General features: G+C 49.2%; 1 protein-coding gene across 2 annotated transcripts in view; it reads right to left on the reverse strand.

Annotated features, from left to right (window-relative positions):
- The window catches only part of ANKS6 (ankyrin repeat and sterile alpha motif domain containing 6), a 50965-nt gene continuing 36729 nt past the window's right edge, over window positions 1-14236 (reverse strand). For both annotated transcript variants that reach the window (XM_043567022.1, XM_043567021.1), the window contains exons 14-15: window positions 13025-13141; window positions 1-5855 (exon numbers count right to left, since the gene is read on the reverse strand). In XM_043567022.1, coding sequence (XP_043422957.1) covers window positions 5751-5855; window positions 13025-13141 — 222 coding nt within the window. In that variant the 3' untranslated portion in view covers window positions 1-5750. The remainder of the gene's footprint in view (window positions 5856-13024; window positions 13142-14236) is intronic.

Genomic DNA, 14236 nt, shown 5'->3' on the forward strand with positions numbered 1-14236 from the left:
TAGACTAACAGGTTTTATTTTTGCTGTTGGCTGGGCTTATACCAATGAACGTTTCTCTCTGTGTGGAAAGGCAGCAAGGCAGCAACATAGCCCGGAGAAAATGCGGCTCCTCTAACAGTGAGGGGTGAGATCTGCATTGAAGCCCACTGTCCCTTGTTAACTGGGGGGCCTTGGTGAGGTTAATATCTGTGTGCAGATATTAACAAAGGAGAAAAAGAGAGAGAGACAAATCAAGAAACACTTAGCCATGGGGAACAAACTGATGGTTACCAGAGGGGAGGTGGGTGGAGGGATGGTTGAAACAGGTGATAGGGATTAAGGAGTACACTTATCATGATGAAAAAAATGTCTGTGTGCCACAGTCACTGAATCAGTAGAAAGGGAATGTGAAGGCTACCTGATGGGCAGTTGTGAAGGAGGCGAGGCAGCTTACAGACGCACCCCACACACCACAGGCGCCTGCTCTAATAGTTATCACTGGAAGAAATCTGAGCAGCAGTTATGCCTTCGATGAGCAAAATCAAAGCGAGAAGACAAATTCACTGTTACTTAATACACATTTGGCAAACAAAAATCCTTTGAAGGATCAAGTTCTTGCATTGAAATAACAATAATAATAAAAAGGTAACATTTGATGGTGAGGAACCTGTAAACCCACTCTACAGGGCTGAAACAAGATGGCAACCTGGCCTCTTATCAAAGGATACGGTGGCCTTGCTGAAGACTTAGGGTAAGGCTAAATTCTACCCCAGCCACCTGGAGGTGGGGGGACAAGGTCTCTCTGAAGAGGATGGCCATGCCCTGTGTCTATCAGCCCTGGGGAGGTGGCTCTGACAGGAGCTGGGGACCTGGTGGGACTGGCTCACCCCACTGGGCAGGGCCCTGAGAAGGGAGCCCCAGGTGGTCTCCACCCTAGAAGGAGCTGGAGACAGATGAACTGGGCCTTCTGCTCTATCCCACTACCAGTGATTCTGTGTTTATTTCTCTTGTTATCCCAAGTGTTGGTGACTCACCATCTATAGAGATTGGCTCTTAGACAAGGGACTAAAATTTAAAGCAGGATCTAATCCCCTCTTAGGCTGCATGTTACAGAGGAGCAGAGGCCCCCTGAGGCCAGCAGGGAGCCTGGCAAGCCCTGCAGAAATATCTAAGGAGAACCCACCCAGAGGAAGTGACTCACCTACCCCATCTTCCAGGGAGGAAATTCATCTTCCGGTCTATCCTACAGAATTTAGTATTGACTTTATCGGGGAAAACATCGGGTGTCCTTACATGCTGAACAGGATCTATTAGTTAAAAAGACATGATTATCTTGCTTGAAATGGACAAAGACAGATGAGCACAGATGATGCTTCACAACACCTTCGGTATGGGCTGCAAAATTTTCCCAAGGGTCCTGAGGCTTCAGGAGATATTCTTGGTAGCAAAGGTCAGTGTGGATGTCAAGAGCTGCCCAGTCCAATCCTGGCCTGCACAGTAGTGTCCTTGGGCAGTTCCAAGGTAAGAGAAAACTGGAAGGGTTTCCTGCCTCCTCTTTGTCTGCTGGATCAGCTCCTGCAGTTTGGCTGGAAAGCCTTCCTGCTTCTTTCCATCCACCTTGCTGGGAATCCCAGAGACACAAACACCCAGAGTCAGGCACAGCTGGAGCGTGGGGATCCACTGTCAGCCTTGGGCTGATGCCAGCAGAGCCATCTAAGCTGGGCTACCTCTAGCTGTAGGCCCCTTCCTCTGGTCTTACTGCCCCCTCCCCACCCATGGCTACATCCAGGCAAGTGGGCCGTGGGGGTGGGGAAAGGAGAGAGGCAGAGAGACTGAGATTGATTTCAATGTGCAGCCATAGTGATCTCTCAGATCTGCACAGCCCCACACGCTGTGAAAAGGGCTTTCTCACTTTCATCTGATCCTAAGCACCTTGGGGAGCACCAGCCCCTTCTAACCAAAAGGGAAATGGAGATTCAAGGAGAAGAAACAAGCCCGCTGTTACTCAGTAAGTGGCTGAGCCAAACCCCGGTGCTAGGGCTGACTCTAGATTCAGTGCTCTTTCCAGGGTGACAGATTGCTTCTATGCACTTCAAAGAAAAGAACCCAAATAAAAAAAATAAAAAAATAAAAAACAGAAACACACACACCCCAACCCAAATCAGAAAAACAGGTACCTAACTTCTCTCCAGCAATATGTAACCCACAAATGCTATATGCAGACTAAGTTCACACAGGCTGTCCCTCAATCTGGGTGCCCTTTCACTTCCTCATCTGCCAGCTCCCTCCTGGGGGGCCAAACCTGAGCCATCACAAATGACATTCTCTGTGCCATGGACCTAGCACACGCTTTCGTGACAAGACTCTTCACACGGCACCACAATGTTTTATTTACATGCCTGTCTCCTCTAAAACACTGTGGGTTCCTTGAAGGCAGGAATGAGTGTATTTTCATCTCTGGATCCAAAACACAAGCAGGGGCAGGCACAGACTGGATGCTCAGTGAATGTCTGGGGAACAAAAGCATGAAAAAGTAAACATTCTCCTAGCAAAACTAGCTGGCTTCCATGGAATGGTCTGGCCCTAAAGGAAGAAAGGTGGGAGGATGCCCTGGCCAGTGGGGGTGTGGCATGGACACCCAGCACCCACCGGGCAGGACACTGCACTCAGGCTGGGAACCAACGCCCTCTACCCTGCAGGAGACCCCCAAGGTGGAGAGGCCTCTGAGCAAGGTCCCAATCACCTAAAAGTCAAGGGACTCCCCCACCCTGATGTCCTACTGCCAAGCAGGGCACCTCTGCCAAGAGCTGCTGGGGATGGATGAGCAGCGAAGACCCCTGACCCGGCTGAAGTCCGAGTCCCCTTGCCCGCCCCCAGCGGCTGCGAGTCCTCATGGCTGCTGCTGTCCTAGTTAAAGCAGGGTTTCCCGGACAGCGTCCAAGGAGTCTGTCTTGCAACAGCACCATGAAGAAGCACTGTGATCAAATGTATGGGAAATACTACATACTACCTGACCCCCTTATAAGAGGCCCAACACACACGCTGGCATGCCGAGGGTTCTGAGATGTCCTACAGCAAGACAGTCCAGTAACTGGGCTTTAACCCAGTGCCTGACAAACCTATTTGATCAGAGCCTCATCCTACTTTCACATATACACTCCCTTTATTTTTCTTTATGAAAAATCCATTAACATCCTATGGAACTAGAGTTCCAAGGAATACATTTTGGGGAATGCTGGTGAAGGTCATCGAGCAAGGGAAACATTTACTGTGGAGGAGAACAGACCCTTGCAGGTAGCCTAGGGATACATGTGAGATGGGAGGGGCTACCAGGAAGGGGGAGATCATGGCCCAGAATGGGTGCCAGGAATCTCTCACCACTCCACAAACTGCCTTAGAACCACTTGAGTCTAGTGAGAAAGACAAGAGAGACACTTGTCCTGAGCCTCAGGTTTCCCGTCTGCAAATTGGGAATCAGCCCAGCTCTGCCTGGTGTCATCAGATGAAATCACGGGATTCTGAACTGTGGAAAGCAGACTCCTCCAGCACAGCCCTTGTATATGATGGATGTTCAAACCTACCTGACAGGAAGCTGCACGAATATAGGGGTTATGAAAAAAACAGGACAGCAGCAAGAGGCAGACACAAAACCTCAAGGCATGTCACTCCAGGGCAACGTATTTCAAGGGCAAACAACCCTAGGCCCACTGATAACCCCTGGAGAGATCAGACCATTACAACAGTGAGAATCCCCAATGCTCCCAGCTCCAGGAGTCTACGCGGGTCGGTGGAAAGGCAGGGGCCCAGAGCACACCAGATCCTGTTCTAAACCAGCTCTGCCCCCTCTGGGCTATATTGCTGGCATGCAGCTGCACTCTGTCTTTCAGATGTGCAGGATTCTCCCCCATGGCGGTGAGAATGGATGACACTGCAGTCAAGCTGCCACACACAGTAGGCGCTCTATGACTATTTCTCATTAAAGGCCGGGATTTGAGGGACATTTATAAAGATGCCTGTCAGCAAAGGCAAAGTGAAACCTTTTCACTTCAGTCATGTTGCATGTTGGCAGCTGCCAGTGGGAGGGATGAGAAGATGGAGGTACTGGCCCAACAGGCAGAGGGCGAGCATGAGGTGGCTCTGGGCTATGTGGTCACGACTGCCTCTCAAGAAGCCAGTGGAGGGGACCAGGCCTTTGGCTGGGAGAGGCATAGGAAAGACCGCACCTCCCGAGGACATGTGGCCTGGCAGAGCTTGTGGCAGAGACCAAAACTGTGAAGGCTGCTGTCTATTTCGTGCAGACAAATTGCTTTCTGCACGCTGGCTCTAAACTCTGGGCAAGAGGCTATGTGACTTGTCCCGGCCACACAGCTGGCCAGCCGAAGGACTGGATGTGAACTCTGAGCCCGAGTCCAGAGTACAAACTCTTCCTACTCTGTCATACTGCCTCTCGAGGTTGGGATCGTCTGTTCACATCCTCTCCTGCCTCTCGAGGTCCCCAAGGGTGGGACTGGCTCTAGCTCATCTCTGTATCCCCCGCACTCAGCACGTAAAAGAAATGTAGCAAGCACTGGCCAAACAAATTACTCACTTGAAAACACTTCCAAAAGCTACTGGATTTTAGAAGTCGGGGCGCTGCTGAGGTACTATGACATGGCAGAAAATTACAAGAACTAATTCCCTTCTGAGGAACATAGCATTAACAGGGTATACGAGAAATTCCAAATGCTTAGCTCTTTGTCTAGAAAATGTGAGCACCAAAGTCCTTCCACAGTGTAATCTATCAGGGTCTTCTGCTCCCACCTGAAGTGTAGAAAGCCCTACAGTGATACGGGTGAACAGCATAGACTTAGAGCATCATCCTGCCCAAGCCCTGATCTTGCAGGTGACGGCACTTAGGCCAGAAAGAAGGGATCCAGGATCATGCAGCGGGCTTACTCTTGTTTCCTATAGAAAAGGTTGCCCTTGCAACAAAGAAAAATGCATTCAACATACACACCCTGAACACCTGTTGTATGTTGTATGCAGTGGGTGCAGCCAAGCATTAGAACAGAGTTTCAGACACGCAGTAAAGGACCCCAGGGGCTGAAAAGTTAGTTCTATGTAAGAGAGTCAAGAAAGGCTTCACTGTACAGGTGACTTGGATCACAAAGAACAAGTTAGAAGTTTTCCGGAAAGATGTGTCAGGGAAGGCTAAGCATTCTCCAAAACACATGCTGCCCAGCTAAGTTTAGAGTTGCTGCTGGGGAGCCACCACCTAAACAAAGACTACATTTCCCAGCATCCTTCACACTCAGATGATGCCACATGACTACTGGAGGCCAATGGAATGTGAGGAGGAACAGATGGAACAAGGGCAATTAAGAGGAAAGTAGTTAAGAATGGCTGTGCCTTCTCCACTGTCCCTTTCCCCTTTTTGCCAACCAGAAGAAAAGATGCTGAGGTCCCTGGGGATGGCAGGGCTGCAAGATAAAATGAGATGGGTCCCCAAATCACAGTGTGAAGTCAGCTGCCAAGCAGAAGCAGCCGTTCCAGACTTCATGTGAGGTTAAGTCTACCATGTTTGAGTTTGTTACAGCAACAAGCATCACCAACTACTACAGCAGGGAAGGGAAGACAGGTGTTCTGGGCAGAGTGAACAAAGTCATGGTGGTGTGACAAAGTGTGGCCTGTTTCAGGGAATGGGGAAAGAGCTGACGGTGGCCGGAGCACTGGCTGTGTGAGGGCAGTACTGGAATTCAGAAAGCTCACGATGGTGACCACAGGAGGGAGGATCATGTACAGGGATTGTTTCCAGGGGCCCTGGTGTTGCTGGCGCTGCTCTCAAAGGAAGAGTGGAAGTTGTGAATGGTTTCCTGTAAAATCTGTCTCTCGCGTCCCTGTAGAGGAAATTGAAAACAGACACAAAGTCTTGTTAAATCTTTGAACTATTAGTTCAATTGACATGGTGTTGTTAATCCTCAACTAATACTTTAGAAACCTATGGGTGTCATGGGGAAATAAATTATCTGATTAAGAGAGTACTGAGTTTAATAAAAACACACTGAGTCAGAATGTCCCCTAGCACCCATAATCACAATACACAAGGCTAGAGAGGGCCCTCGAGACACAGGGGTCCAGTCCCCCAGGCAAGGACAGGATGCAGAGCCCAGGAGCTGGACTGACTTGTCCTGGGTCACATGGCCTGCAAGGGAAGTTTCCTCCCCTGATTCACTGGGGGTCTTTCTAGCCCTCAGAGTTCCAGGGGATTGAGTGGGAGCTGAACTTCTTTCTGCTACAGAGAGTTTCAACTGCCTCACTCCCCCCTGCCCAAAAGCTGTCGGATTCCTCTCCACAGTGATTCACTTCTCACTCTATCCATGCAACATTCCCCCACATCCCCAACCCTTAACACACGTTTTGAGATGTGAAAAAGGGAGGATGTAGAGGTTTCTTTGAGCCCAGAGAACATCTTCACCAAATACCTGGCTGAGAGGCAGTGATACATAGAAGTTAAGAGCAGGGACTGGAACCAAACAGCCTGGGTTCAAATCCCATTCCTCCCATTTACTAGCTGGGTGACCCTGAAAAAGACACTTAATCTCTCTGGGCCTTAGTTTCCTTATCTGTAAAATGGGATAGCAATGGTACTCAAATGGTTGCTGGTGACAGTGGACTCTGTGTGGGCAGCAGGAGACTGACAGGTCTTATTGTCAGAGAATAGCAGTGTGGACTCAGTGCGTGTGTGCATGCACGCATACACAAGCGTGTGTACACACACACACACACACACACACACACACACACACACACATTTTTAAGTAGGCTTCGTACCAGGTGGAGCTTGAACTCATGACCCTGGGATCAAGACCTGAGCTGAGATCAAGAGTTGGGTGTTTAACCAACTGAGCCACCCAGGTGCCCCCTAAACACACATTTTTTAAAAAGTTTTTTTAATGTTTATTTATTTTTGAGAGAGAGAGAGAGAGCGCAAGTTGGGAGGGGCAGAGAGAGAAGGAGACACAGAATCTGAAGCAGGCTCCAGGCTCTGAGCTGATGCAGGGCTTGAACTCACAAACCGTGAGATCATGACCTGAGCTGAAATCGGACACTTAACCAGCTGAGCCACCCAGGTGCCCCGCCAAATACACATTTTTAAAACCAACAAATGTGCTGATCAAAATGTAAAGGAAATTAAAAATGAATAATCTCTGGTAGACTGTTTTCTGCTAAGAGTACAAAGAAAAAAAAAAAGTCTACTGAATGAGCTCAACTTCAAACTTTTTCTTTTCGTGGACTCTCCAGACCCCAGAGCAAGAACCTCTACCACTGTTGAGGCCTTCCTGGACACCTGAGGGGGCAGTAAGACCTCCCAGCATGCCAATCCTTCCAAGTAAGTTAAATCACCTAGAAAAATGCCTCCCCCCAGCCCCAGGAGCCCAACAACACAAACCTGAAGGCAGCAGGGTAGAGGACAGAGCACCAGATGCGGCAGTCTGAGGACAGTTGAGTCCCCGTTCTACCGCTCCCTAGTGGCGGCATCCCAGGCAGGGCCCCTTGCTGTCGGGTGTCCTATCTATAAAATGGGGACAGTAGGACATGTTGAGGCTGTGATGAGGCTCAACCCGAGATAATGAACGGGGTGACACTGTGCAAACTGCAGAGGGCTAAAAAATAAACAGGAGGGATGACAGCAATGTCATTATTAAACACTACCTTAGCCTTAATTGCCTGAGAAACGAGGTCAGGGAGAGACAGGGTTCCAGCACTCTGCCTCCTACTTAGGAGGGAGCCATAGATGATGAAAACCATAATTGTTCCCTGTATCCACTGCTGACTGAAGATGATGATAATAATTGCCCCTTAAAAACCCCTGAGCTTCAAAGGACCTGCCTGATAATTCTTAAAAGGGAAAAAGCGAATGGCCATTAAGAGTAGGGAAAAAGCGAATGGCCATTAAGAGTAGAAAAAAAGTGTTCAGTCTATCTAGTAGTTAAAGAAATACAAATTAAAACAAGGCACACTTTTTGGCCTCTCAAATTAATAAAAATTTAAAAACAAACTGATAGCACTCAATACTGGCAGGGATTCACTGATGCTGGAACCACACTGCCACAGCTGATGGGGATGTTCACTGGCTTTTTCTGGAAAGTAATTCAGGAAGAAGTGCCATATACCTTGACTTAGACTCTTTGACTCCAAAATTCCACTTTTAGACATCTATTCTGAGGAGATAATTAGAAAGCCTTATACACAAAGTTGCCCACTGCAGCACTCACTATTAATAGAAAGTTTGGATAGCTACATATCCAACAAGTAGGGATTCAAGATAAAATAATTTTAGTATATCCATACAAATTTATCATATTAAAAAAATTTTTTAATGACATGGGTAACTGCATATATTTAATGTTAAACGAAGAAAGTAGGATGTAAAATTATAGATCCAAATTTATCTCAGCCACGGAGAGAAAAACATTTGGCACAAAACACTGCAGTGATCGTCCCAAATGTGAAAAGCATTGGCCTCTGGGTGGCTGGATCGTGACTTCTTTAAAAAGTCTTTTCACCTTTTTGGCACTGTGCAAATTTAGCAAAATGAATGTGCACTGCTTTGATGATCACAAAAAAAATGGCAATACAGAGAAGCAAGGCTTAAGACCAACCAAAGGTGAAATGCAGGTGAGATTTCTGATTGACCTTCTCCAACATATAAACCATTTCAAATAAGCGGTCTCAAGTACATTATCACAACTTGAATACTGGAGGGGGAAGGTTCACCCAGATCTATGACTTGTAAGACTGAGGATCCATACTGCTTTGCTGATATTTTTATGGCCAAGTTAGGTTTTTTTGGCTTATATTTGTTTAAAAAAAAAACATCTTAAGCTAAAATGTTCAAACTATTTTTGATTGTGCAAGAAATACATTTTACATCACAACCTTGTTATGGGCAAATATATACAACTGAAACAAATTTACCCTCCTACCTGCAAAGAATGTTGATATTTTCTACCCTATTCTGTTTTTAAGCTGCTGGTGGGGTCCCTGAGTGGCTCAGTCGGTTAAATGTCCAACTTTGGCTCAGGTCATGATCTCATGGTCCGTGAATTCAAGCCCCACATCAGGCTCTGTGCTGAGAGCTCGGAGCCTAGAGCCTGCTTCAGATTCTGTGGCTCTTCTCTCTGCCCCTCCCTGACTTGCACCCTGTCTCTCTCAAAAATAAACAAACGTTAAAAAACAATAATAAAAATAAATAAAAAGCTGCTGGTAAACCGCTAGATTGAGTGCACAACCCTCGAGCCTGGCAAGCTGTGGACCACAGCCATTAAGACATTACAACACTAGCGGGCAAGGAAATCTGGGCCTCCATTCTCTCATGGGTCCTCTCATGGGTTCTCGAATGTGTACAGAGCATCTGAGCCACTAGTGGGTACTCTCCTGGCTGAGGCTGGGTTGCAAAAGAAAAAGTATGAACACTGAAGGGAGAGTTGGTGCCCTACAGCAATCCAGAAAGAGGCAGGAGGCCCTGAAGTCAGAGTGAGGCAGGTCCAGCCCAGAACAGCTGAGGGCCAAGGCATCGGAAAGCCATCCAAAGGGCTCCAGAAAGCTCCTTTTGGCCTGCGGAGAAGCAGTACATAGCTCCAATGGGAACCCCCACGTAGTACAGAAGATAAACCTGTTTTGGTAATATTTGGTATTGCCCCAGTCATGTTTTTGTTCTATGGCACACTGTGATACATGGTGCTCACTTCCACAGGACTTTGTTTGGTGGCTCAGAACTTCGCTCTGCACACGCGTTTCCATGTGGAATCACCTGACTTTGAGGGTGGGCGCTGCCCGTGGGAAGAACATGGCTGGGACAGAGCAGACCCTCAGTCTGGCAGGTTGGAAGCACCCAGGTCTCCTGGTTGGGAGCTGATCAGCTGGTGCCCCCAAATATCACTCTTATGGAAGGAATGTGTCCCCCCGCCCCCCAATTCATATGGTGAAACCCTACCCCCGGTGTGATGTACGAAGAGGTGGGGCCTTTGGGAGGTGACAGCGTTTAGATGAGGTCATGAGGGTGGGGCTCCCATGATGGCATCAGTGCCCCTATAAGAAGACAGCACTGGTTTCCCTGTTCCCTGCTGTGTGAGGACACAATGAGAGGTTGGCAGTCTGCAATATGGAAGAAGACTCTCACAGATATCGACCATGCTGGCAGCCTCCATGCTGTGAGAAATAAATTCCTGTTGTTCACAAGCCACCCAGGACATGGTCCTTTGTCATGCAGCCCGAACCAAGACCACCACCACCAGCTGTCCTGCCTTTTGCTTCTCTAGACTGGGCTTTGTTTGGTACAGGATGCAGACTGTCACAGAAATAGAGTATGGGGGCAATGAATTTGAGAGAAAAAGAAAAAAGGTCCCGGTTTGTACGAATATTAAGAAAAATATTCTCCTGTGGAGTGGACCTGAGCTCTTCCACTCTATGGCAGCAGTTAAGCTTCCTGAGATTTTCAAGCCAGCCCAGTCTGCCTTTTATCTGGGATCCCAGACCACAAAGGCCATGGCTGCCAAGGGCAGAGGGGAGGTTCTGGAAGCATTCGCAGCTACTATCTACCACGCCCTGGGCCGGGCTCCGGCGGCATCCAGCTCCTGGCCTGTCCCCCCACACCTTCCATGGTCCTCACTGGCCCTACATCTAGTACCTTACCTGTCTTTGCTTGACCGGCTTGGCTTGCCCCACCACCCTCCTCTCCTTGGCTCGCACATCTGGCCCCTGGAGGCCACAGCATGAAGGGTCCTGTAACCCCTGAGCCACATCCACATCACTCACCTACCTCCTCCCCAAAGCCCTTGCCCTTACTTGACTGGGTCCCCCTTAGCCACCCTGAGGGCCTTATCTGTCCCCTGCGGCCTCCCCTCACACCAGACTTCTTGCTCTCAGCTTCCACACATTTTTAGTTCTTGAGATGCACCACACACCCTCTCACCACAGGGTCTTTGCACATGTGTGTCCCTCCTCCTGGTCTGCACTCTTTTAGCCCTCTACCCCATGGTTCCCATCTTTCTTCAGGTCCCAGCCCTCCTGCCACTCCCTTGGGAATGTCTTCCAGGACCTTGCCTTTCCAGCCCCCACTTGAAGTCCGGAGCTCTCCTTAATGAGCACTGAGTCAGGGCAGCAGAGTGGTCAGCACACAAACTCTGGGTTCCAGTTCTGGCTCTGCCACTTACCAATTATGTGATTTTAGGCAAGTTCCTTAACTGCTCTGTGCCTCAGTTCCTCCATCTATGAACCGGAACTGGCCTCAGTGGCTTCCGTGAAGTTAAATGTACGACTAGATGTGACAGGCTCAGAGCAGGGCTGGGCACAAAGTGTGCTCAGTGCTTAACACCCACAGAGTGCCTGGGACACGGCAGAGAGGCAAGGGTTATTTTTCAGGACGAATTAATGCTCCAAAGACTCGAGTGCTTACTCCGGTTGATCGGTGCCCCATGAGCCACCCGGGTGTGCCCTTCCTACCAGCCCAGACTGGCCACCTCCTGCAGCCCCCATGCCAGCCTCACCCCCTCCCCTCCTCATCTACAGTGGAGCAGAAGCGGTGCTGGCTGGGGGCCAGGGCTCACCGTCCGTCTCTGAGCCTCAACTTCCCCGTCTTAAAGGGAGGCGGCCCAGGCCCACGTTACAGGTGAGCAGTGTTTGGGAACAGGCTACTAACAGCAGAAGAACAGACAATAAAGACTAAAGGAAAATGCAAGCGCTGGAAGCACTGCCAACCGAACCACTCCAAAGGACCCCCAAACAGCCTATGAACAGGCAAAATAATGACGACGACGGCAGCAATAAAAACCACCACCCCCGACCCCGGCAGGGAGGCCCAGAGCCACCCCCATGCAGCTCTGTGCTGGGGGAACACAGGAAGAAGACCGGGGTGCAGGTCCTGCCTCGCCTTCCCGCCCACCTCTCCACCTGGGCACACCTCCCTCCCTGGGGCTCTGCTCCCTCGCCAGCCAGCCAGCAGCCAGCCGGACAAGGGAAGTGTGAGGACACGGCCTCCTCAGATTTACTGGGGAAATGTACGTGAAGTGTCTTGTGAATGATAAAGTGCTACATGAATATTTATTTGCTGTTGGTGCTCTAAGTCTGTTCAATATTTGCGTGCACACCCGGCAAAACACACAAAGAACCATGAGACCGGTCACGCTCTCTGACATAACCTCGTATTGTGGAACACAGCCTGAGGAACAAAACAACAGAAGAAAAAGGAGCAAGGCAGAGACATCCATTATGGTGCTATCTGTAATGGCAAAACCCCAGACACGGCATCACTGTCTTACAAGAAGGGGACCGTCAGGCAAAGCGTGAGAAAGCAACAGGTAAGCAAGTTGTACACACTGTTGGAGTGAGACAGAAAAGTCCATCCTGTGTTAGAGAAAAAAGCAAAGCTCAAGGGAGTTTGAATAGCCCAACAGCAACTGTCCTACTAAGGTCTGCAAAGTGAGTGGTGGTTTTTAATTGTTTTCACATGTATGCCTTTGGGGGGAGGGGTGGGGAGCATGGTTCATCTTTAGTTTAAAGCTGATGAGACAGAAATTTAACATTAGACAAAAATGCAGGATGCCAGCAACAACAGCGATTGACGGATCTGTGTGTACCAGGGGCGCTGGCAACAGCCCCAGTGTCCCTGGCCATCTCAACAGATGAGGAAAGCAAGACTCAGAGAGGTGACGACTTCTACGTAATACGGCAAGTAAGGGGAGGAGTGGGTTCACACCCAGGTGGGCCTGACTCCAGGGCCCCTATTAAACAAGGGCTCTGTTTCCATTGTACACTGGAGGGCGATACCCAGCCATGTGGGTTGAAATTACCACAGGGAATATTTTAGCTGAATCTATGGGAAGGGACAGGAAGAGGAACAGGGAGGTAGTGAGTGCTCGGTCATGAGAAGCATGCACAGGGGGCCATCCTCTGCCAGACGTTCTAGAGGAGATGAAATCAGACCAGAAACATCCTTGGGAACACTGAGGGCCTGGGATCCTAGGTAGTGAAGCTCTCCACTGGAAAAAAAGATTGAGAACAATACCTTGCCTGCATTCAGTTCAGAAATTGCTGCCAAAATCTGCTGCCTGGACCCATCTGTCTTAATACCCAGCTCCTTCAAGTCGCCGTCGGTAAGTGTGAGGAATGCTTCCATATCCACCTGGAAAGAGAGAAGGGGGATTTGCTACCACCTGCTTGACGCCACACCTCTTTTTTCCAACCACAACAGAAATATCTTGATTATGGACTATTAGTGTTTATTAGTAGTGAGTTAATTATGATTTACTACTTCCAATTCCTGACTTTATGATGAAAGTTTAGTTGAAAGTATTATGAAGGACTAACTCTCCTCAGCTCTAGGGCTGGGAATTTCAGGACAGGTGCATTTTGGAAAGACCATGACCATTTAACAAGGAAGGAGAGTTCCGAGACAGTGACGTGGGTGGCCAGAGCGGTGCAAATCCAAATCCACTGTTAGAAAGTTGGCTCCAATGTTGCTGCACTTCTGATGATATTGGGAGCTGCACAGAAAAGGTGCACACATGGCGGTACTCACCACGTTTCCCCCCAGAAGACAAGGGAGGTGCAGACTGTGGAAAGACAGAGAAAATAAACAAGCAGAAGCGATAAAGGGAAGAAGGGCCATGGAGAACTGAAGCGGAGGAGGGCTCAGAACAAGGGCCACTCAAAGCCATACGACCCTTGGCTTCTAATGGTGAAATCCTAAAATTCCTGCTTGGGCCTCAGCTCCAGGCGAAAAATTAATGGGCCTCCCTGCTATACAATGGATATGTTGCAGTCTGTCCTTCTAAGGTCAGATGTGGCTTGGAAGAAGCAAGCACACCCACCCTCACACACACAGGGTGGAGGACAGCCCTACACACCCCAGATCTGTCCTGGAGTCTCACTGTCAGGTGGGGATGGGGAAGACACAGACCAAGTCGTGTGCACCTTGCAACGTAAGGTGAGTATACTACCATTCCCATTTGGGGGCAGGGAAACTGAGGCGTGGAGAGATTCAGTTCCCAAAGTCACGTGATGAGTCAGTGAAAGCCAAGATTTGAACCCAGGCAGTGGCCCCAAGAGTCCTTGCTCTTCTCCACGGGCTCATGTCACCCTATGATGCTGCAGCCGCCGTCCCAGTGTTCCCTCCCGGGATTCCCCAGGGCAGCGGCCTCCTTGTTAATAGCACTTGATGCTCCCTAAGAATGAACAGGTTCTGTCATCTGTACAGGCTCTCCAGTATTAGACCCCA

The sequence above is a fragment of the Prionailurus bengalensis genome, chromosome D4 (assembly GCF_016509475.1).
Source record: "Prionailurus bengalensis isolate Pbe53 chromosome D4, Fcat_Pben_1.1_paternal_pri, whole genome shotgun sequence".
In the NCBI taxonomy this organism is placed as follows: Eukaryota; Metazoa; Chordata; class Mammalia; order Carnivora; family Felidae; genus Prionailurus; species Prionailurus bengalensis.